The sequence below is a fragment of the Leptodactylus fuscus genome, chromosome 5 (genome assembly GCF_031893055.1).
Source record: "Leptodactylus fuscus isolate aLepFus1 chromosome 5, aLepFus1.hap2, whole genome shotgun sequence".
NCBI classification, from domain to species: Eukaryota; Metazoa; Chordata; class Amphibia; order Anura; family Leptodactylidae; genus Leptodactylus; species Leptodactylus fuscus.
This window is the reverse complement of record NC_134269.1, coordinates 159,980,202-160,006,540: the sequence shown is the minus strand read 5'-3', so window position 1 is coordinate 160,006,540 and position 26,339 is coordinate 159,980,202. Positions and strand designations below refer to the sequence as shown.

Genomic DNA, 26,339 nt, shown 5'->3' with positions numbered 1-26,339 from the left:
TCATTTCAATTCAGATAAGCTAATGTCGTCCGGGGAGAAAGAGGGGTTTTCATGTCCTGTTTTAGGATGTGGCCTCCAGCTTATATCTTCAATTTTTTCAGCCTATAAACAAGAAATATAGTTATATACAGTGAGTATAGGAAATTACAAATTAGGCAATTTAATGCACGGGTTCACAATCATTTTTTGCTCCGAGGACCACAATGTCAAAAAAATGCACACTTTTTTGCATGGTTTTGACACGTCTTTGTTTGTTGACTTTCTTCGTTTTGATGACTACGATGGATGCCATTATCTACGATATTGGCCATTGCTATGGGGGCCACTTATCAGTACCATTCTCTGTGCCTCTGTCATCAGTAGGCCACATATTTGCAGATCTGGTCCCTAACACTACACCTGGGACCGCTTTGCAGAAATACTGCTTTTTTTGGTTGCAAATTTTGCTGCATTTTTTTGAGCCAAGTCAAGTAAGGAGTCGATTTAGCAGAAAGTAGAAATTTACCAGCGCACAAAAATGGTGTCACTAAAATATACAATTCATCCCACAAAAAACAAGTCCTTAAATGGCTACATGGTAAAAAAAAAAAAAAAAAAGTTATGGTTTTTGAAAGACAGATAAGAAAAAAAAAATCAAAAGTTAAACCAAGTGCAGTAGGAAAATTGGTTTGGGTATCCACCGCTGATACCTCTGAAATAAACTCTCAAAATGTGTTTTCTTACCTTGCTTTTCCTACAGCAGGGAAACATGTAAAATATACTATCTTCTAATTTGTAGAGATAGTCAGGATTTATGTTCTGTTTCCATCCTCCTGTAAAATATATGTATATGTTTTATACATTAATGCCCACAATAATTAATTCTATATTCTACAACGTAACAATACAGGTGCATTGATGGTTGTACAACTGTGATATTACCATTACCCAATATCAATCTCTAAGCAAGTCACTGCATGAACGCACTCACTTTATACTGGAGCCCCTTTAAACCCAACATAAAATTATCATTTGTGTCAATACTATATTCCCTTATTCAGATATCAAACAAATACTAGAGCCTTGGCAGGAAGAAAATTAAGGATTTTGACTGAACCCTGATCTGATACTAGGAGCCCCTGCTTCCCTGTTACTGTACTGCCACATACTATATAAGACAGTAGAGCCGCAGGGAAGCATGGACTATAATGCTAGGAGCCTGTGTCCCACTTCAGGATATGAACTGATAAGTACAGCTGACATGCAGTTTTACCCTTGGTTTACATATGTGTTTGGTAATCCATTTGGGGAGTCCACATGGGGACCTCCCCGGACGGACTACTGAATGCATTTGCAAGCGTTGTGCAGTGAAAGCACACAGACCCCATAGATTATAATTAGACCAGCTAATTTTGTATACTTTACATTGTATTCAGTGAAACAGATTTACTAACATTGTCTAAGTTTTAGATGTACAGATGTACAGTCGGCACTCCAGAGAGTTTCTTGCTCTCCTTTTGTCAACATTTGCCATTCATCTACACTATACTTTCTATCTTCTCATTTCCTCCATTCAGCAATCTGTGTCTGAAGAAGGTCTTATTGTTTGGACCGAAGTATTAAATGACATGTATTGCTCTTTCCAACTATCAGTAAAGATATTTTCAGCAATTAACTCCGGAGTGCCGAGTGTGCATAATTTTCTATACAGGTACAACCCTATTCGAACTCCACTAACAACAGTGGAGTGACATGTATCCATACTGTGATTATCTAACTTGTCTAAGGGGGCGTTCACACTACCGTCGGTGTCCGACAGGTAGTGTCCGCTCCTAGTGTCCGCTCAAAATCTGGCACGGACATTAGGAGCGGACACTAGCTGTGTCCGTGACACCTGTCATTCACTTAAATGGGCATCGGGTGCGTTCTTTTGCACTCCGTGCCTGTCCTTCCCTGTCCGCAAGTGAAGATGTCCGACTTCTCAAGCGGACAGAAGAACCCTGCATGTCGGGTTTTTCTGTCCGCTTGAGAAGTCGAACATCTTCACTTGCGGACAGGGAAGGAAGGGCGCGGAGTGCAAAAGAACGTACCCAATGCCCATTTAAATAAATGACAGGTGTCACGGACACAGATAGTGTCCGCTCCTAATGTCCGTGCCAGATTTTGAGCGGACACTACCTGTCGGACACAGACGGTAGTGTGAACGCCCCCTAAGCCCCTTCCTCACAAAGTCACATCCTGTTTCTATACAAGTCATAAAAGTGTCTGAAAAGTGGAGCAAGACATGTTAGTTTTTTAGTACAAATCCTGCCAAAAATTGTGGCTCAATTTTCTTAGTAAATGTCCCTCAATATCTGAGCCACACTTTCCTCTGTTCCATGGGTCTGCTGCCTTGGATTAACCCTGGACTCTGACCTATCATTCAAGTCGCACGTTCAAACCCTCAGCATCTCCTGCCACCTCCAACTCAAGAACATCCATCAAATTTTCTCCATCGTCACCCCTGAAACTACAAAGATGCTAGTCCATGCCCTCATAATCTCCCTCTTGGACTGCTGTAAAACCTTTCTCCATGGCCTCCCAGCAAACATTCTTGCCCCCCTCCAGTCCACCCTAAACTGTGCTGCTCACTTAATAGACTTCTCCCTCAACTCTTCATCGGCTGCTCCCCTCTGCCCTTCACTGGTTACCCGTTGCCCAGGAAATTGAGTTCAAAATACTAATGCTAACATACAAAGCCATCCACAATCTGTCTCCTCCATATATCTCTGACCTAATCTCCCGCTACCTGCCCACACGTAACCTCAGATCCTCCAATGACCTCCTACTTCGCTCTACTCTCATCCGCTCCTCACACAACCGTCTCCAAGATTTCTCCCGTGCATCCCCCATACTCTGGAACTCGTTACTAAGGACACATAAGACTGACCCCCACAATCACAGGCTTCAAGAAGGCCCTGAAGACTCACCTATTCAGGAAGGCCTACAACCTCCAATAACACTATCACCACACCACCACCTGAGCAGTCTCTCCCCTCACCTTCTGTCTCTATCCCTCTTCTGTCATAGATTGTAAGCCCTTGTGGGCAGGGCCCTCTATTGTTAGTATTGTATTTGTTTGGTATACTTTGTTTACTGTATGTAAACCATCAAATGTAAAGCCCCATGGAATTAATATAATAATGTACAGCACCATGGAATTAATGATGCTCTATAAATAAATAAAAATAATAATAACTTTACATAAATGTAGTACTGTAATACATACCTGACAGAAGACTAACAATAATGCCAACTGCTACAGTAACAAGGGTCCCCAATATACTGAAGTATAAGTATGATAAAGAGTACCAATAATCAGCAAGCAGCGGCCTAAGAAGATACAAGGAATATTATAATATTATATGAAGTATAATCATATCCAATAGATTAATTAATCCTCCAGTAACGTGTTAAAAAGAAGGTTCTCATTAATAATAACTGGCATTACAGATATCAAACCAGATCCGTCAACCTAATATAAGTGTCTCACCTCTCACTGGCTTGAGCTTGGGCTTCAGAGACAATCGTTACTGGCATTTCCGTAAAAGTTGTGATGTTGATGTTCACCATTTCACTGAAATTACAAGCGGCAGTGGAAAGTGGTAGAGGTCTACTCATCTCAGGCAGTGGGGGGTAGATCTGAGCTCCTATTCCAGCCCATAGTGACATAGAAAAGCCAACAAGTAGCCCCACAATAGCTCCCTGTAGATGAAAATTCAGTGTTAAAGTAGATTAGTGTGCCAGGTTTGTGCCTGAGTAGTCAGCAATTACTGTATATGTAACATACTGTACCATCTAGTATTCAGACAGATATATTATGTAGCAGCTATACATTTGAAACAAGTTAGAAAGTCTTATTACTAGCAAATACTTACCTAGCATATACTCTCATATCCAAAAAAAAGTTGGGACACTCGGTAAAATGTAAGTAAAACAATAATGCAATGATATGGAAATTTCATATAACCATATTTTATGCACAATAGAGCACATATGTAGACAATTTTCCATTTTTTTTTTAACAATTTACTCATTTAGAAACTGATGGCAGCTGAACATCTAAAAGAAAGATGGGACTGGCTTAACAAAAAGCTGAGAAAGTAAGTATTAATAATGAAAGATCAGTTTTCAAGTAAGTCACAGGGCTGTGTATAAAGAGAACATCTTGCAGAGGCAGAGTTTCTTAGTAGCAAAGGTGGTCAGGGGTTTACGAATCTGTGAAAAACTACAGCTATGGAACAAATTCAGCAAAATGTTACTTAACGTAAAATTGCAAAGACATTGAATATCCCATCATCTACAGTATGTAAAGGATTCAGACAAACTGGAGAAATTCATCTAAAGGGATAAGACTGACACTCAATGTTAGTTGCTCATGATCTACAGGCCCTCAGATGACACTGCATTAGAAACAGGCATGAATTGGTAAAACATATCACTGCATGAGCTCAGGAATCCTGCCGTAAATCATTGCCTGTGAACACAGTTTGCTGCATGATCCACAAATGCAAGTTAAAGCTGTATCATGCAAAGAAGAAACCATATATCAACACAATCCAGAACTGCAGTGATCCTCTCTGGGCCAAACTTTATTTAAAATGGTCAATTCTTCTGTGTTCAGATTAATCAAAATGTGAAATTCTTTGTGGAGACCATGTACGCCATGTCATGCAGACTCAATTGGAGAGGGATTATCCAGCTTGTTGTCAGCGCATAGTTCAATAGCCTGTATCCCTGATGGTATGGGGTTGTATAAGTGCCTATGGCATGGGCAGCTCACACATCTTGAAAGGCACTATCAATTCTGAGCAGTATATAGAGGTTTTAAAGCAACATATGTTCCCACCCATTGCTCCCATCCCATCCATTTCAAGAAAGGCCTTGCATATTTCAGCAAGACAATGCTAAAGCATAGCACATCCAACACAATAGCATGGCTTTGGAGATGAAGAGTCCAAGTCAGAATTTCCTGGGCCCCAATGCAAAATCTGTAATGCCATTAGAATTAGAATTCTGGTATGTTTTACATGGTTTATGAGGCAGATTCACTTTTGAGGCCCTTTAGGGTCCAGGGCCCAGTAACAAGTTCTTCACCCATACTCCAGGTGTTGAACGGGGTCACCTGCCACGCTCTCTTTTCACAAATAGAAAGTATTTAGGGTATTATGATATCAAAAGTCTGGAAAGGAAGACCCAGGAGCATTGAGCAGCTTGAATACTCCCTCAGACAAGAATGGGACAACATTCCTCTCAAAAAAAAATCAAATGGATTTCTTGTTTTGCAGACTTTGACAGACTGTAAACATGTGGGGGTGGGTAATTAGGTAGGTCAATGGGTGATTAGGGGGTATAACACTCAATGCGGTTTCCTCTTCCTCTCATTTGGTGACAGCTGGACACGTATTGGGCAGCGATCTCCCAGTAGGATGTAGAGTTTCCTCTTGTCGTCTGCAGATGTGAAGTCTGGGATGTGGGCAGTGTAGCAGAAAGTGTGCCTCGTCTTCTAGGGCCCCCTGGTCACAGTGCTGGCACAGTCTGTTCTCCCGTGGCTTGTACGTCTGCCTGTGTCGCCCCGTCTCCATGCCCAGGCTGTGGGCGCTCAGTCTGTACTGGCTCAGGGCCTGTCTTTGTTTGGGGTGGGGTATTTTTTCCAGGTAGGTTACCATGGTATAATCTTTTTGCAGTGACTGATACACTGAGTTTCTTGGAGTTATTTATTGCGCTTCTCCATTCCTCAATGTACCACTCTTTGTCGCTCTCAATGGCCCCTTTTATTTGAGCTTAGTTCAGGGCATGTTGGGGGTTTTGGTGTGGCAGATGGTTGGTGCTTGGTTGGGGGGCGTCGGGTTTGCACAGGACTCTGTGGCTCAGCCAGGCTTGGTAGTGGTACAAGCCTGGGCTGCTGCCCTGTATGTGTGTCCAGAATGATAGTGCCCTCTTCTGCATGGTGAGCCATGGAGGGAGCCTGCCTAGCTCTGCCCAGCATTCCATGTTGGAGGTGCTGCGATGGACATGGAGGAGGTACTTGCAGAACTACAGGTGGAAGGTCTCTGTTGGGCTGGAATCCCACTTTGATTGGCTGGGCCCCAAACCTCACTGCCATAGAGAAGGATCAGGGCAATGACTGCATCAAATATCTTCAACCAGTCCTTCACTGGTGGTTTGAGGTGGTACAGCTGTCTTCTGATGGCGTAGAAGGCTCTGCAGGCTTTTCCTATCAGGGTTTCTATTGCTGCTTTGAAGCTCTCTGATTGGTTGAGCTCCAGCCCCAGGTAGGTGTAGTTGTTGATTTTCTCCAGTGTGGATCCATTTAGTGTGAAGTGTGGCATGGGGGCTTTATTGTGGCCCTTCTTCTGAAAAACAATGACTTTGATCTTCTTGTGGTTGATCGGTAGGGCCCATGTGGTGCTGAATTTTTCCAGTACTGCCAGAATGGAGTGCTATATATAGTTCCTGTATTCTGCTGACAGACTTAGAAGAGACATTTTTTGGAAGCAGATGTCGACTTCCTCATATAGAGACTGTTAGGATACCGGCTAACACCTATTGACTGCCCATATACTGTACTTCTACATCCTTGAATGCAGTGCCATAAACAAATTACTGGATTCTGCTGAAAGATTTGGAAGAGAAACTTTTGAATTTCCCTGCAGTCCCCTGCCTGACCACTTCAATGTCTGTTTTTTTTTGTTTTTTAATATGATATGGAATTTTATACCTCCCCTTCACAGCTAGCATTGAAGTAACGTAGTTATAGACTACTATTATTTATATTATATATAAACATGTGGTATATACAAGTTATTACCCAGGAACATTTCTTTTAAGGATACTCACCAAAGGATTGCAAAAGGGTAAAAACATTCCCAAGGAAAACAATCCAAGAAGGGGACCTCCTACCATAGCAAATATAGACAATGCAGCCTGGGGGTTAACAAAGAAAACACCATATTAATTTGAATTGCAAATATTGGTGAAAAAAATACATAGAAATGACTATTCTATGGTTTTATGAATATACTCAAAGACTCTATCATCAAATTTCAAGTTCTCACTTACCATTAAAGAGGACCTTTCACCACCTCCATCAACTCATATTCTTAGGATCTGCTAATAGGCGCCGTTCCACTGATTTCAGGACAGATGGAATTTTCTCTGTAGCTTTCACTGTTCCTGAGTAACAAGAGCAGGTAGTTTTGATGCCTGATGTGCTATTTAACTTCTGTAATGCCAGGCAGGGGTGTGATTCATAGCTCTAATCAGCAGCAGCCAATGTCAGGGATCAGAATCACACCCCTTACCTGCACCTGTCTGACACCGCCCTCCTGACAGTACAGAAACTAAATAGCATATCAGGCACCAAAACTAACAGCATTGATTACTCGGTAACAGTGGGGGCTAGAGACACAATTCCAACTTTGTCAGAATCAGTGAAGGGAAAACAATTAATTGATGTAAAGAGCTGGACTTACTGGAGGGGATAAACGGTCTTCTTTAATACATAACAATACACACAGATTTGTTTTATTGGACTATTCAAGCCCTTCAGGCTGTTTCTGAACATTCTGTCCACTTTATGGTTAATACTAATACACTTGCTATTGGTTTTGCTATTGAGAAGTTGATACATATGTTCTGAGGCTTGGACCCCAGGCCTTTAATGACCATAGAAATGCCCCTTTATCGGTTTTCTATATTTTGTTTTTATTTTTTACATCATCATTTACCATGCACTATAGTTATCATTGTATTATTATTGTATTTTGCTAGGGTAACATATGTTTGGAGGGAACATGTGACCTTTATGGTTTTTGCTGTCCCTGTACATAGATCACTAACATTGGTGATCTGTTACCTACAGCAATCTACATATACAGACATACATAATGGACACAGATTATGTTTTCTCTGCATGTCGCCAAGTACTTCCCATCATAAAGAATTCCTATGATCTTATAAATGACTTCATAAGGTTCATCTGCAGCCATCCAATTGCACTACCAGCTACAGTATGCCTGTATTTGCAAACAACGTTCAATATCAGAACTGTGTTTTTGGTTTCCATTGCCTATACAAGGAATTTTTCCATTTCATGTCATAGTATAGGACTTGGATGTCAGTGTTGACAGGCCAGTCCTGCTGATGGCACTATAGTACTGTCAAAGGCAGCAAATTAATAGACCAGTAGCAAGGTAAGAATCACACCACATTGGTAATAAAATGTAAAAAAAAATAAAAAAAATCTTTTATTTGGTATCATTAACTTTATTGCTGTCAACTTTTTTTTTTTTTCACATAGCCAGGATCAAATCCAACAAGGAATAGATATAAAGCCTTTGTTTCTGTCTCTTCCTTGTTGGATTTAGTCCTGAATTTTATTGCAACTGTGTGACCATAGCTCTACGTAACTTATAAAGGTGCCAAATATTTCAGTGTATGAATACAGGTGTTGTTTCTTGAAACTGAGTGTAGAGATTGATCATTAATAAGCTAAAAATAACCTTGACTTTGATCTCATACCATGGACAGTGTCTTCCCCTGGAGCGGATACTGAATGCTTTAGATATTTTTATCAATGCATTAAGAAGATCAGTACAGAGTTATCGATTACAAGAAAAATCACATCTTAGACAGCTCCCAACTGTCCCACATTCCGTGGGACATTCTCAATTTTATACTCCTGCCCAGAGGTCCCACGCGGCTTACCGCATGTTCTGCTCTGCCCTAAAGTGTTTTACTTATTAACAACCTTTCCCCCAATCACCACCCACTCTTTTAACAGATAATAAGGTTGTAACTGGGATAAGAGCGGAGGGTGATCAGGGGAAAGTTTGTACTACTGTATTCAGAAGGACCGCTGTGACGTCAGACGGTTACGTGACTAGGTAGGCATGTCTTTGTATCCCATGCATTAGGTAAGAGATGGAGAGATGTGTGGTCTAAGGTACTTGGGGGAGGGAGATATATGGGGTTCAGGGTGTACTGTGTGGTACAGAGTGTACTGTGGGGGGGATGTGGGGTGCAAGGTTGACTGAGGGGAAGAGATGTTGGGTGCAGGGTATAGGGTGCTTGGGTTGTACTGGGGGGTGGAAGAGATGTGGGGTACAGTGTGTACTGTGTGTGTTGGAGATGTGGGGTGCATGGGTGTACTGTGAGGGGAGAGGTGTGGCGTGCAGGGTGTACCTAACGAGAAATGGGTAGGAATGGGCAGGGTCAATTTAGAAGTTGGTGGAACTAAATTTCCCATGGCCCTCCCACATTTTGTCCCTCTTTCTGTCCTTTAAAAGTTGGGAGTTATGTCTTAGAGGATATATGGTAGCCTGTCTGAGAGAAGAATATTATAGGGACATGTCCATTACACTATTAACTAAAAGGGCACGATGAATATCAGAGTCGTAGTTATGAGTCCACTGTATCCATGAAAGCCATGCTGCCCTGCCCCCTCACCTGTGATTGATGTATCTGCATATATACACTTCAGACATAACAGACCTCTGTCACTATTGAGAAGGATGGAAGATGTGGTGCAAGAATACAGCCAGCTCATGATTAAACTGTGATCCCCCATCCAAAAGCACAAGCCAAATACAGGAACGTTGAACAAAAAACTGTAACTATTAAAAAATAGTTCAATGTAAGAAATTATACATGCCAATAATATACCTTGTATGTATGTGATTGTTTAGGACATGTGCTGTAGGTGAAAAGGGATATTTTAAACATGTTGCTTTAGCACATTCCCTTTAACTGTAGACAAACTCAGAATTTTCACCACCACAATGAAATAAATACATCTATTGGTGCAGAATCTCTGTGCTAAAGGGTGTACTTTCTACTTCAGAAAGAAATTCTGCAGAAAATTGCTCTTCTACAATGTAAATTGACTGCCTGCAAACATCCATTGACTCTATGCGTTCAGCTGATATGTCTTTGCAGAGTTTGCAGCTGCATTACATTGTGCCGCTGCAGGACTGGATAGATGGCTGTCAGCAACTTCCTCCTGGCCTGGGTGCTAGGAAGCTACACGAGTATAGTGTATATAATATATATATATATATATATATATATATATATATATATATATATATATATATATAGTAATGCTGAAATGTTCAATCACGGATCTATTATGACTGTATGAGGGGCATAATGTGTAAAACTAAAAAAATTATTCGTTAAGAAGTTGTTAACTGTATCTTATTAATAAATACAAATATAAAATGATTTAGTAGGGTATTTTACCTGGATCACACTTCCCATATAGGATGCAATTGCTGACATTGCTATACACAGAATCCCATAGAAGGCACCTCGAGAAAACATAGGAACAAATGCAAGCAAGTTCTCAAAATCATGAAATATTTCAGCATTATTTAACCCCTTCCCGACATGCGCCGTAATAGTACGGCGCGTGTCGGGTCTGTAACTATGGCGACCGCCCGGGAGCCGGGCGGCCGTCATAGCCGCCGGGTGTCTACTGCTTCCCGGACCGATCGGAGGCATTAACCCCTCCGGCGCTGCTGTCAAAGGCGCCGGAGGCGCCATCTTCCCGGCGGCGCATGGGCGCCGCCATTTTGGCAGGGATCGCCGGCTCCTGGAGCATGCTCCAGGGCCGACCCCCCGTTGCCATGACAGCCGGGAGCCTTGTTAAGGGCTCCCAGCCAGTCTGCAAATTCTCTCTTTTGCAGGCTGGTGTATACAGCCTGCAAAAGAGATGATGCTTTTTTGCAATGCATTGCAATGCATTAGCATTGTAATGCATTGCATTAGTGATCAGACCCCCTGGGGTTCAACACCCCTAGGGGGTCTAATAAATGCAAAACAAAAATAAAAAAAAAAGTAAAAAAAAATATAAAAAAATATAAAAAGTATTAAAAGTTCAAATCACCCCCCTTTCCCTAGAACAGATATAAAAGTAGTTAAAAACTGTGAAACATATACATGTTAGGTATCCCCGCGTCCGAAATCGCCCGCTCTACAAATCTATACAAATATTTTTCCTGTTCGGTAAACGCCGTAGCAGGAAAAATAGTCAAAAGTGCCAAACCGCCGTTTTTTCACTGTTTTAATTCTGCTAAAAATTTGAATAAAAAGTGATCAAAGCAATAACATTTCCCGAAAATGGTAGAACTAAAAAGTACACCCGGCCCCGCAAAAAAAGACGCCCTATGCATCCCCGTACACCTATGTATAAAAAAGTTACGGCCGTCGGAATATGGCGACTTTTAGAAAAAAAAATTTTTAACACCGTTTTGGAATTTTTTTTAGGGGTCAAAATGTAAATAAAACCATATAAATTTGGTATCCCTGGAACCGTACCAAAACACAGAATATAGGGGACATGTCATTTTGGCTGCACAGTGAACGCCGTAAAACCAAAGCCCGTAAGAAAGTCGCAGAAATGCATTATTTCTTCAAATCCACCCCATTCTGAATTTTTTTCCTGCTTCCCAGTACATTATATAGAATAATTAATGGTGGCATCATGAAGAAAAAATTGTCCCGCAAAAATTAAGACCTCATATGACTCTGGGAGCGGAGAAATAAAAAAGTTATGGGGTTTAGAAGGAGGGGAGTCAAAAACGAAAAACGAAAATCAAAAAATGCCATCGGCGGGAAGGGGTTAAAAGGGAAAGATTGGGGGGGACTAAATGAACCATCCAGTTACCCATTGCATTTTTCTATTTGTCCAAGTCCTCCTAATGGGGGCTGGGGACACACAGCCCCATTAAGAAAAGCGCAGAAAAGTGATTTGGCTGTCTTTAGATCCAAATGGTAGATATCCACTATACAAGGAGACTGAAGAGACTTACTCATTCCTTTGGACAGCCATGACAGTTTTCGTTCAGAGAGGTTGGTGTATGGTTTTATCAGGTCTTCTACAGTTACTGCAGCCAATGCATTGATACTTGATGACACTGTGCTAGAGAAAGTAAAGAATCATAGATCATCATGACAGTACTGTGTGATGAAACCTTATGGTCATGTACTAAAAAGAATATATAAAAAAAAAAATATAAAAAAAATCATTCTTTTATGTTCTGTATTGCCTTTTCAGTTTAAGGCCAGGACCCCATGTGGCTTAAAACCGCAGTATTTCGTAGTCACAGCAAAGCAGATCTGATTCTTGCAAATCCCTTCCCCACATTGCGTTAAAATACACGCTGCGATTTCCAAAACTGTTGCAGTTTTGGAAATCACACAATGTCAATTATGCCTACAGAAACGCCAGCAGTTTACCTATAGGTATAATTGAAGCAGAAAGGCTGCAGAGTCATATATAAATTTGCGGGAAATCCAGCTCAAAAAACCGCCTCCCATTGAATTCAATGGGTTCCTTTTTCCGTGAACAGTTTGTTCCTGCTCGCAGAAAAAAAGAAGCGACATGCCCTTTCTTGAGGCAAATTCCACAGCGGAATCCGCTGCAGAGTCCGCGGCGTGACATCACTCTGCCGACTAGGCTCATTCACTTGGGCCTAATCCAGAGCGGAATGCCGCGACTGGATGCTGGTACACTGTATGCACTGCAGCGGCATCTAGTTGTGGCTACCTGTTTTTTGGAACAGATTCTGAAGCGGCCTCCACGACAGAATCCAGTCCAAAAAAACCCTTGTGTGAACCCGGCTTAAATCACACAAAGTGCTGGGAGATAAGGTTGCTCAGTCGACCATACCAGAACTCGCAGCAAGGCCGGTTGGTCTTTGCAGGATTTTAGACCCAGGTTTTCACCCATAGAAACTTGATGCAAGAAATAAATGCACTACAAAAATTAAATCAAACCAGAATCCAACAAGAACTCAAACCAGGTCAAACCAAGCGGAATTAAAATAGGCCAAAGTCTGTGTTGGTAAATGAGAACTGGTGATGACACACAGTCCTCACATCCAGCATGCATTACTTGGCAGGACATGACCACATGAGAAAAGGCTAAAACTAGGAACAGGTTGAAAATAAATTCTCTATACATAATAAACATATTATGAATCTTTCTGACCCACCTAAAAGATTATATTATATAGTACCCAAGTAATATTGTGCTTATTTTGCTACAAAATAAGACTTAGATGGCTGTTTGTTGGTACATGCCACATTCTGACGTAGACAAAATATTTGCTTACCTCAAAGTGCCACTATATGCACAGGCTACAAAAAGACCGGGCACTCCAGGATAGTTTCGAAGAATATCAAGCACTAGATATGGCATTAGCTGCAATAAAAATTAACGTAATGATGTTATAATAGAAACTTGGAAAAATCGTCACATAGATCTCTATCTTGGTCATAAAGTGAACCAGCAAATTTTATATGAAAAGAATATTATAAATTGTAAAGATTAACTATATGAGTCACACAAGTGTCCTATCTGCTTGTACATTCCTTTAGGACAGGTAATGCTTTATGGGTGACAAGTTGTGACTGAAGGTGACAGTTGCGTAATCTTTAACAACACAACAATCACAAGTGTTTATCTAAGGAGAATATTTACGGGACTATATATAAAATATATAGGACTTCCAAAGATGGACATATTAGCCCTGTATTTACTGATGTAATTCCTGGGACACCCATCTGACACTCATGGATCCAAGAAGAACCATTATATAAAACCTAGAGAAAGGCACAAACGCCTGCCCTTTTATTAGTGTGTAGATGAGAGACACAAAGACATTGTTCTGTAGTTGGATCCTGGGACAGCTCACTGGGCATATACAAGTAGAAGACTTCCATATTACTTACCATTACCCGCCTACTTCATGAAGAGATACATATATTGAAAATGTCATTAAGGCCGGGGCCCCTTGTGGCGTAAACGTCACAGTTTGGCCATGGCGGAAATGCCACAGAAAAATCGTGGTGTTTTACAGTCTCTACATAGTGGATGGATTCTAGCAAATCCCATCCACAAACTGTTGAAAAATGCAGACACGCAGCGACTTCCAAAATTGTTGCAATTTTGGAAATCACAGCATGTCAATTATACCTACAGAAACGCCAGTGGTTTCCCTATAGGTATAATGGAAGCAGGAAGTCCACAGAGGAAAACTGTGATAACTTGCCGCCATGTTTTTTCCTGCAGCACCTTTTTTTTTTTTGCTGTGGCCTGCTACGTGGGGCTTTAGCTTAAAAAAGTGCAATAAATTCATTTCACATATGCAAAGATTTAGACAACCCCTAAGCCTTACAGGGGCAAACTAAGTGAATAAAGGGAACCCTTTCTTTTAGTTACAGTTTCTAATCACTAAGGGTCTAACAGCTGGAAACTCCAGCAATCACAAGAATGGGGACTCCGGAGTCCACTATGTAAGGGTTGCTGTAGTACGCATGCACTAACACTTTGGGACTGAAGTATTATACTCGGTTATATCCATCACTCCTAGTGCTCCCACTATTATATGATTACCACAGACAACTCAGGGCTCACAGACCCCCATTCCTATGAATAATGGGACCCCTAGGAATCAGACTATGTATGTACTTACAGGCTGCCCTCAAAGATTTTCTGTGTGCCTGGCATCTCCTGGTGCCTCTTGAGATTTATATTACCAAGTTAGATTATTATTTATAGTCTATGAAAAAGTCAGCTGAAAAATGAGAACAGCAGAATAATACCTGGTCAGGGGCGGACACACGTTTTGCAGTCCATGGGTCGCACTCTTTGTATACTGAGTACAGAATGAGGCCTGAAAGCACAGCGCATGCAAGAATGGCCCATAATCCAACCAGGTTAATATACAGAGACCTAGAAGATATATAAAAGAATAATATTAGCACAACCGTCAGAGCAGCAATAGAGATTGAAGGGGGTTACAACATACTACTTTTCTAACATAGTGCCTACAGTACTAGATTTATTTGTGATCTTTCTTTTTTTTGGGAGATTGTGAGCCCCATATAGAGCTCACAATCTACATTTTCCCCTATCAGTATGTCTTTGAAGTATGGGATGAAATCCACGCAAACAAAGGGAGAACATACAAACTCCTTGCCGATGTTGTCCTTGGCAAGATTCGAACCCAGAACTCCAGCACTGCAAGACTACAGTGCTAACCACTGAGCCGCATGTGTTGCCCCTGTTATTCATTTATTATTCTTCTGAACATCTTGAAGAAAACAGCGCTATGTTATCATAAAATAAAATCGTTTCACAATCTGCACCTTATTAAGGAAATAATCCTTAAACATAACAAAGGTGTTGTGTCTGCTTGACTTAATACACTTGACCAACTTGTTCTTGTTATGTTGGCAAATGAGTGCGACAGAAGACAGTGAATCATTGTCATGATCTGGAAACTAAAGACCGCAAATAACTCACAATTTTGCTTGAAATCTGCTCTTACAAGCAATGTATCTTTGCACTTGAGACTGATTAACCCCATAAATTCCAGTCCACAAGAATGTTCCTCCAATTACAATTGTCCAAAATGTGTGCCTTCGAAGAGGATGAGGATCAAAACTGTACAAAATAGAAGAGGACACAGAGTATTATATACATCAAAGGCATGAAATCTTATCCCATCTCTTCATGTGTAGCCAAATAACGAAGCTTTAATTCTGCTTCAGAGGATTGTGTCCTGGTGTCCTGAGGTGACTGCTATTGCTAATGTTAATTATAATACGGCTCTAGCCACTGGAGCCAACTGTATTTCCTGGGTCTGGGGGCGCAATCTTCTCTATTAGATGGGCTGTACCCAGTCTACCCAGTACCCCTAATACTCATTTAAAGCAAGTATTTTCACTTTAGGAATTGCTTCTAGGGGAGATTACACCTGTGTAACACTGTAGAGACTATGGAGGAGATTTATAAACATTGGCATGTCTTAAATCAGTCTTAATCCATTACCCGACACATGTAACACGTGCCTGAATTGCTGAGTGATTCTTGAGCAAGTAGATGTGTCTGATCTGGAACTGGCACAGATTTGTGGCATAACTCGCACTATTTCCTTGAGTAAGTTAAACAAATATGGTGTATTGGGGCACTCTAGCCCTGGACCACCTAGATTCCCACCCTGCTTTACCCACTTTCTAAAAAGTGACGATGAGGGCACAGAGGTGAGAGGCTCCATGGTGCACCAAAAATGCAACAAACTGAGGCACATTTTTAGCCACTTTCTAGGTGCATTGTAGATAGAAACTCTAGGTCTATGTACCACTGTATAGCACTGTTTCATAGTCTTTCCCCTGCAAAGTTACTGAGGAAGAATACCTCCATAATACAGCTACTAAAGGAGTATGGGACAATTTTTCCTTATAAATCTGATAGATGTGAAACAACTTAAGATGACAGGACAAGACATACTCTATGTGTAAGGAACAATACTTACTCCCAGAAGTTCAGTCTCTCGCCATAGTAGGCATCTTGAATGATAGTCTGGATTCCACCCTGCACCACAACACCTCTTATGATGACAGCTATAAAGCCGGCTATCATGATTATAATCTGGAAAGCATCTGTCCAGATTACAGCCTTTAGACCACCCTAAAAAGAATAACATTGTAAGCTCAGGCTTCATGTACAAAATAGGGGGAACAAAAATCACATAGACAATAGAAAACAGGTGACAAAAGGACATAAAAAACAGAAGGCCGGTAAATGGATGAAAAAGATGTGACACGATTAGAAAACGGGTTTTTACAAGGTCCATATTATATTTTTCAAGTAAAAGCACCACTCAAGTCTATGAGTTGTGTCCAGTATCACAGCTCAAAAAGATTTAAATGAATGGGGCTAAGTTGCATTACCAAACACTGCCAACAGGCAAGGGTGGTGCTATGTCTAGGAAAGACAAGAATGGCTACAAAAGGTATGGGAAATATATAAGAAGCTCTTATACTTCTCCCTTCTGCTCAATCCACTCCTGGCTTTGGATCAAAGAAACAGCAAAATATTCAACAACAAAAAAGCTGTGTCTCCGCATCGTGGGGGATCAGCTTGAAAAAAAAAATTATATGTAAGTATGTATGTGAAGGGGCCATAGAAAGGCTTTGCGCAAATCTAAAGTTTGTGTTTAACATGTTAGCAAAATCACAGACAAGTCAATGCTGACTATTAAGTATGCCAACCTCAATGTTACATAGTGGCCGATATAATGTAATAATGCTAATGGATACTTAATGGCAGTAATCACAGTCAGTAATATCATACCAGTGTGCAGTAGAAAGTGCACACCAATCCGGTTGCAATCATGGCTCCCCAAAGGTTAAATCCTGAAACTGCAAAAAAAATTAAAATAAATAAAAAAAATACAAGGTTATCTCCTACAGTATGTGTACTGATGTATTACTGAGAATTGAGTACATCTATTTATCTAGTTATATAGTCTGTCAGGCTGATGTCAGCACTAGCTAAACCTGGTCCAATGCCAGAGCCACTGGGTTTAGCAACTATGGCGATCTGGGGAAATATTCTCCTACTCGAGGTTTCATACAACAATTCTCAACATTGAAATGACAACACCAAGAAGGACAAGCCGTAAGGTTATGCAAGTGGAGGATGTAGCCGATGTTGCCAAGATCTGAAATAGATCAAATTTGCAATTACTGAGCTCCAATCTATGGTATGTGGGAAGGGCATAAAAGTCAGACTGAAAACAAAGCTTTTTAGCCACATAAAACCTCAAGAATTGGATTACGTGGTGTAGGATGATTGTGTGATGCCTCCTGTTTGTCAACTTTTTTTTGTTTTTACAGATATTGGCCTATCCACTGTCAGCTAGTCAGATCGCAACCTCAGAATTATTAAATAAAAAGAAGAATAACCATTCCATATAAAATATATCATTTAATTTGCTCCTATTAAAAACACCCATTAAAAGTCAGTAAAGGACACTAAACACCAATAGTCTCACAAGATAGGGAAGTCTAATCTAGTACATACATAAATTGCATCATAACATACTCTATAATACTATCCATATTCCGGTGAGTTTTCCCTTGAAATTATCAGGGTTTCACAATTCCCTTAAAGCTGTCCGCCGGATAAAGGGATAACACTATCCACTATGGAACACTTTGCTGGAAGGAACTGATACATTGGGGTCACTGCAGACATGACCCTCAACTTTTCCCTCTCCACTGTCTCTTAAGAATGTTAGACCTTGATGAATGTGAACAATGTTTAAGGTGTACATGTCTAAGAATCAGTGTTGCTATACACTTTGTGGATATTAGTAGTATAATTTTTTGATATTGTGAATGTATCTGATATGAGACAAATACTATCTAATTTTTATTTATCCCCTGGACAATGGATGAGTGTTATTTTATATGTATATTTGTGGTTATAAACCATTATTTGTGAACCTAACATCAGTAGTTACATATCTGGCATTGACGGTAGAATTGTTGAGCCTGATATGAGTTATTAATCGCTATTTTATCAGATATTATTTCAGTGGTAGAGTATATAAAGCTGGGTGTTACTAATCCTATCCCCAGGTGTTGGCAAGTGGTGTAATATATCTATTGAGTCATATTTACATCCTTGTTGTATCTACTAATTATTTGTTGTTTATTTTGGCTCAAACTGATTAGTTGTGGTCCCTGAGGCAGTTTGGTGTTTCCAGGGGGTATGCGGCAGACCAGGGATCTCTGAGTATATTACGGTGTCATTTATCTAGGTGTTAGATTAGGCTCCCCTATCTTGTGACATACTTGGAGCATGGCGTCCTTCACTGACATTTACTGGTTGTTATCAATTGGAGCTAATTAAAAGTCATATCTTATATGGAAAGGTTTGTTTCTGAGATGAAGTTATTGCCACATGTCACAAACTGAGAGCAATAGAACTCTTGATCTGAGACACCTTGGTTTATCACTCAGGTAGATCACTACACTCCAAGGTTATGTTGGCACTGTTCAACATTGCTTGTTCAGGTGGTTGAAAGAATATTAACAAACTGGAATTACAGCAAGAGGTGCATGGAGGCAAACCTCTGCATGGATGACTTGTCTGATGGGAAGAATGGAGCATAGTGATCCAGTCTGTACTGGAAGTGAAATTGGGTGTCATATCCAAGGGCTTGGGTGGCAAACAGCATCAACACAAACCATTAGATGGAATTTGTATGACACTGAGCCACGAAATGAAAAACATTTTTGAGAGAAATCCTCAGTAGTTGATACCTTTTTTAATGGCCATTAAAATAAAGTATCAACTACTGAGGACTTCTCTCAAAAAAAAAAAAACAACTTCATTTCATATCCACTGGCTAACACGGTACAAGGATATTTTTTCTTATACAAAACTGAGCCAAAAGTAAAAAATCCAGCTACCGTCCATAGACCTCTGCCAGTGCTCACAAAGGCTATCATGATGCACAGCAATAGAGGTCTGTCATGTTCATCATCATGTCTTCGATGCAATGATAGCCAAAGATTAGGCTGGAGACCATGTGGGCAACACCTTGAGGAGACCTTCACAAGAGAACATCACCCTGGTTCTACTCCAAGAATTGTGGTATGGGGTGGCATAATGTACGATAGCTGAACTCCTCTAGTTTTTCTTCCTGGTGTTGTGATTTCAATGTTGAGGCGTGTATAATTCTACAATAGTATCTGAAATATAAAGATTGAGTCTTCAGTAGTTGATACCTTTTTAATGGCTAACAAAAATGATAACAGATTACAAGTAGAGATGAGCAAGTACTATTCGAAACTCCGTTTCGAATAGCACGCACCCATAGGAATAAATGGATGCAGCCGGCACGCAGGGGGTTAAGCGGCTGGCCGCCGGCAAAGTCTGCATGCCAGCTACTTCCATGCTTTCCTATGGGTGCATGCTATTCGAAACGGCCATCTCGAATAGTACTCGCTCATCTCTAATTACAAGCTTTTGAGACTACTAGGTCTCTTCATCAGGCTTGCCTTCAGAAATTGTGTCATACCATGCCTGATGAACAGACCTAGTAGTCTCGAAAGCTTGTAATCTGTCATCATTTTTGTTAGCCATTAAAAGGGTATCAACTACTGAAGACTCAATCTTTATATTTCATATCCACTGGCAAATATGGTACAAAGATATATTTTTCTTTATACAATAATATATTTTAAAGGAATCTGTAACTCTCCTGTATGTGGTCTGAACATTTTAGGCAAGGCATCACCATCTTTTTCATATACCACGCCACTAGTGCTGTTGCTATTAATATGCTGTTATGATGGTATGTGTAGAAGATGGATGATGTCTTGCTGATACACAGATACTGTTTTATGTACTGATCATGTGTGAATTGGTTATTCATTGAAAGATTCAGGCATTTGGACTAACCTTGGTTTAGTGCCAGAGCAGGTGCATATATCACAATACCTGTATATAATATCTGAAACAAAGAACACAATTGTTATACATGACAATTGACATTTTGACACTTTACAGCATTTTTCTGCCAGTTTTTCCCACTGGGAGAAATCAGGAACTTAGATGTCACTGATAGGTTATACTGTGGTATAAAAATGCTGAACACTGAAAAAGTCTGCTCAAGACCAGCATAACCTCTATAATAACATCTGTGGGAACCTGCTCAAAACCAGCAATTATAAGCATGACTAATCCAAACTCTGCCAATGTCTCTGTATCCAAAAACTACCACCTGACTCCAGTACTTATGTAAGCCACAGCTGAAGATGGTGTGTAATAAGGCACACTACAATTAACTACTTCTATACCGAGCTTAACCCATTAAGGACAAAACCTACAACCACCTTAACCACCCCATGTTGCGGAAACGCAGCCTTTTTTGTTGCAGATTTTGCTGTGTTCTTTTGAGCCAAAGTCAAGTATGGGTACATATAGGAAGTCCTTATACTCCTTCCTTCTGGCTTTGGCTTAAAATGCAGCAAAATGTGCAACAAAAAAAGCTACATTTCAGCTACGTGGAGGGCTAAGGACCCACGTAGCTAAACGGCAGCAAAAAACACTGTGACAAAAATGCATTGGAAATGCATCATGTTTTTTCTGCAGTGTTTTTCATTGCATATTCACAGAGTTTTCCTCTTCAAACTTTTTGCCTCTATTATACCTATATGGAAAACACCAGTGTTTCTACAGGTATAATTCACAAATTCACAAATTAGAAAATTTGGTGAAGATGTAGAAAAAAAAATGCTGTTTTCAAACTTTGAAATTACATGCCTTTCATACTTCAGGAAGGCCTCTGTAGTAGAAATTCCCATAAATTACCCCAGTTTTAAAATTGCACTCATCAAAATTTTCAAAGCATTTAGAAAGTGTTTTATCCCTATAAGTGTTTCACAGGCATCAAAACAAAATGGCGGTGGGGTGACACAGTGGGTCAATGGTTAGCACTGCAGCCTAGAAGTGTTGAAGTCCTGGGTTCGAATTCCACCAGGAACAACATCTGCAAGGAGATTGTATGTTCTCCCCGTGTTTGCGTGGGTTCTACAAAGACATATGGATAGTCTGATATCTTGTTTCTTTTCTAAGTCCATTTTCGAACAGACATGGCAATTTTTGTAGGGTCACCTCTTTTTTCAGTACAATTCTGTTGCCTCACTCCCACGGGATAGGCTTGCAACCACTTCTGTCTGGGTGAACAGCAATTGTTTTATTACTTTTTTTAGGTATTCAAGATAGACAGATCCCGGAGTCTTTAACCTCATAGATATGGAATCTGTGAGTGTTCCTTCTTTTAAGGGCCCGTTCCCACGATGTAATGCAGTGCTCATTCTGACACGTAAACACGTGTCAGAGTCAGCGCTTCAAAACAGAATCCCATTGACTTCAATGGGTTCCGTCTTACGCGCGCTACACTTTGAAATCAATGGGAGGCTTTTTAACCCATTGATTTCAATGTGTTACTCGCGTTAAATCTCATAGAGAATCAACTCTCACTGCATAGGGTGGCATAGATAGGATATAGTAGGGGTCTGAGTGGCAACAACAATGCTCCAGGGAACAGAAGGCCCGCCTCCAGTGCACCAACTGCCTAATTTGCATAAGCCTTTGAAGTTGTTTTTCTCCAAATCTATAAAAGGTACTTACATAAGAAAGATATGTTGTTTATCTCTGTAATGTTCTCTGTAACATGGTGATAACAGTTGAGTATGTGTAGGGGAGGTGGTGGACTCCCTTTAAATAGCAGGATTTGCCTTATTCTTGCTTATCTACTCTATATAAAAATATACATTGTCACTTACCATCTCTATGATGAAAATGACTGTTCCAAGTATCCGCACAACTCTGTTAAATCGAAGCTCTAAATACTATAAGAGAGTATTCATTAGTCACACAGAATGTTTATACCACAGGCTACATTTCATATGGTTATGATTATAGATATGATAAAGGGCTTTGACTGGAATTAATATTACCACCATTTTACATATATGGTGCCTGTCATTTCTTAGAGCCTTGTCAGACCCAAGAGTATATCTTCTTGGATAACATGTCGTGCCGTGGCGCCCAGCAACCAAGATGGGAGAGATGCGGTTTGTGCATAATTGTGGTGTGAATGATGTCATATGGATGATAGAAAACGAGTGGAAAAATAAATACAGGTCACTGGGATGCCAGAAATTGACAAAGACAAACAAGAGATTGGGCACATATTCATAAGTCTTTCATACTCTGATGAAGCAAAGTCCCAGTCCAATTCTTGCTATAAGAGCCTGTGCTTACAAGTCACAGAAGGTCATAGACTTTATATGATGTTACTGAGATCCTTATTGTTTATTAGAAGTAAGTTCCTTGCACTGTAAATGCACGCTGGATTGATGACTGTATAGTTTTATAAAGATGATAGCATGGAATGGAGATAGGAAAGACATTATTGAGAATTTGGTAATGAGCTCCAATGGAAATATCTGTCTGCCATTGGAACGTGATGTTGACATATAGCTTTACAGTGTATAGACCATACAGTACGTCTGGGATACCTTGGTTAAATAGATGTTGTACCATACCTAAGTTTACAGCAGTGCTACTGACAAGATTACAAGTGATTTATATATACATTGTAAAACTGCATAGACTATGGCTTCCACGTGTTTGTAAAGAAGTACTTTGGCCACTAAAGCACAGTCCATCCCTCCCCTCCCCTACGTTTAAAGACTAAACTTTGTATTAAACTACGCTGCATGGTAGTCTGTGAAGACATTTATTTCTGATCCTATTAAATGGGTGTTTGCTCAGGATCCTCAGGTGTACAATATCATGTAGAGTTGTCATTCCTTACCTAAATACCGAAACAGAGACACAAGCCTATAATTGTAGGGTGACTATGCCAATACAGCATTACTGCCATAGACCTACAAAACTGAGGCTATATTCACATGACCAAGCCAATTCTGGAGCTTGGATTTGCATCTCATGCACTGACCCATTCACATCAATGGGTAAACCAGGTCCATAAAAATAGACCAGTTGGACTGATTCATGAAGGAATACAGCCATAAATAGCCAAAAATACAAAAATGGACTGAATAATATTGTATATACAGTAGAGTTTATTGAGGGAAATGTCCCCACTTCTTCCTAGATAGACTTATTAGTAGTAGTTATGACTCAAACTTCACACATATAAAGTATAACTTTTGAATCTTCTCTTAAGTGTACAACCAATTCTAAAACAACTTTTCACAAGTAATTAGTATAGGTGAATATAGGAAACTTTGCAATATATATATTTTTTTATAGAAATCTGTTTGCTATTTCACTTATTAAACTGTTTACTTCCTCCTTATGCCAGCCTGTTTGTCTACATAGAATCCATGCCTATATTCACCTTATACCTAGAACTGTATGGAGAGGGGAGGGGGGGAAGAAGATGATAATTGATTTATTGCCTCATTTTGCACACTGCTAGTCTGTTATCCTAAAACATAGCAGTGTTAAAAGAGCAGTGTAAGGGCCCGTTCCCACGATGTAAGGCGGCGCTCATTCTGACACGTAAACACGTGTCAGAGTGAGCGCTTCAAAACAGAAATCCATTGACTTCAATGGGTTCCGTTTAACGCGTGTAACACGTTGAAATTAATGGGCTAAAAAGCCTCCCATTGATTTCAATGTGTAGCATGTGTAAGACGGAACCCATTGAAGTCAATGGGATTCTGTTTTGAAGCGCTCACTCTGACACGTGTTTGCGTATCAGAATTAACGCCGCGTTACATCGTGGGAACCGGCCCTAACAGAGTATACCAGCAGCAGTTATATGTGTTTTCCATTATTCCTCTTTTCCTCATCCCCTCTCCATAGACTAATATGTAATAAATAAATCAGCCTGATAAGTGGAGAAGGAATCATATTTCTTAAATGAGATATATTACAAAGTTTCTTACATTCACCTGCACTAGTCATTTATGAAAAGTTGTTTTATAATTGGCGGAAAGCTTTAAGCCATCAGACCTTTGCGGCATTGTTCAGGTCTGTGTATTCTACCTGGGTTCTATTTACTTATGTACTGATTGATTTACTTCCAGCATCTTACTTAGTGCCAACACAGTTCACATGGTGTTGTACACACATCATGTAAATAATAAGAACATTTGCATAATTCATTGCTTTCCTTCTCACTGTGCCAATCTGCCTATCAGTATGTTTGGAAGGACACTGGTGTACCAGATCCATGAAAACATGATGGAAACGTACAAAGCCCATATAGGTTTCCCATGTTGGATTTTAACCAAGTTTTATATAACTAGAGCTAAAATACTAGATGCCATACTCAAATCTAATAATACATATTGCAGCAATTCTACCAATGTTATCATATACCTTCCACTACTTATTTACAAAGATACTCTTCCAAAAGTTATAATTATGACTATAGCCTTATTCAATCATCCCAGTGTATCTTCTACACGCCATTTTTGGTGACTATTGCTCATTCATTTTCCACTTTGACCTGATGTCACTTATTACTATGAAATGATGCGGGTTAGACATACCTCATATGTGCTGGCTATATTAAGCCTGTAAAACACAGGGAGGAAGATTTCTGCACAAATAATGACTACCAGCGCATATGATATAGCAAAGATGCTATACATTGCTCCATAGCGATATACATCAGCTGGTGTTCCAAGGATAGTCACGGCAGACATGAAGCTGGCAGTGAGGGACATTGCTACTGGAAGTGCCGTCATACTTCTTCCTCCTGTCAGAAATTCTTTGGAAGTGGTCTTTCCTCTTCCTGCAAAGGCATAGTAGATCCCAATAGCTGCCGAGATCAACAATACAGCAGCAAACACGACATAATCCCAAGGTGAGAACAGGCCAATTTCTGAAGAAGAAGCAGCCATGGCTCCTTAACACAGACTGCTCGGTACTATGACTTAAATCAGAGTCTAAGTATACAGAAGAACAGGTTTATACATTACAATAGACAGGGTAGGCTGGGTTACATTTCTGTGGGTGCCAACTTTGACGCAATAGCCAGAGGGAAATTGGGCCAAATAAGTGTTACGAGATACAAGATGGGATGGTGCAAATCACATGTGATGACAGTGATGTCAATTAAAGAGCATTTGCATTAGGTTAAATACATAGATTCTCTTACACAATTCCTGCACAATAGAATTGCATACATTCATGCTGAATCACATAGTGCTAACGTAAGCTCAGTGAATTTAAGGAGTTACAGAAAGCAAACATTTCGAAAATGAATGATACAAAGTGTCCTGATCTATATCATTCTGTTTTTATGTGATTATTGTGTAACCCCTCAATGCCTAGGTTGGTTGTCACATAAACAATTATGGAGTTTAACAGGGTATCATTGAAAATACAACTTGCCCAGCAAAAACAAGCCCTCATACACCTACACTGATGTAAAAATATGATGGGACCAAACAGGTTACCTTTAATAACTGAGTAAGTTTTTCACCTTTCCAAGAGCCATAAGTTTTGTATGATAGATGCTGAAGGAGTGTTTGTTCTGGATAAGTTGTATTTTCAATTCTACCATTTTGAGGTATATATTATGTATTATGTTTTTAGGAGAGAATACAAAAAAAACTCCATAATTGTGTTTTGTTTTCCGCTGTATAATATGGTAAAAATATTAAGTGCAATTCATTCTATATCGCTGTGTGCATTATCCTGGTACTGTGACATCGCTGTGTGCATTATCCTGGTACTAGTAACTCAGGCAAGATGGCTGTCCCTATAATTCTGCACAGAAAATAGAATACATCTATAATCCGAAAATAAAGACAATGGATTTAAGAAAAACATTAGAAACAAAAACATTCAGCAGGATCTGATTTTATTTGACAAAAATATAGGTAACAGATTCCCTTTAAGGGTCCTTACCAAAAGTCATTTTACTCTTTTAGTATAATAAAAAGGTATTTTCTTA

The 26,339-nt window shown here is 40.0% G+C and overlaps 1 protein-coding gene across 1 annotated transcript; it reads right to left on the bottom strand.

Annotated features, from left to right (window-relative positions):
- Positions 1-25,314, bottom strand: LOC142203675 (sodium-coupled monocarboxylate transporter 1-like). The gene is made up of 15 exons (XM_075274618.1): positions 24,928-25,314; positions 22,180-22,245; positions 20,291-20,342; positions 17,168-17,235; positions 16,347-16,501; positions 15,335-15,475; positions 14,632-14,761; positions 13,140-13,228; positions 11,835-11,944; positions 10,264-10,331; positions 6,859-6,945; positions 3,512-3,723; positions 3,248-3,351; positions 724-812; positions 1-102 (listed from the first exon to the last, which is right to left on the bottom strand). The coding sequence occupies exons 1-15, from the start codon at positions 25,279-25,281 to the stop codon at positions 1-3; spliced, it is 1,827 nt and encodes a 608-aa protein (XP_075130719.1). The 5' UTR covers positions 25,282-25,314.
- Positions 25,315-26,339: the final 1,025 nt, after the last annotated feature.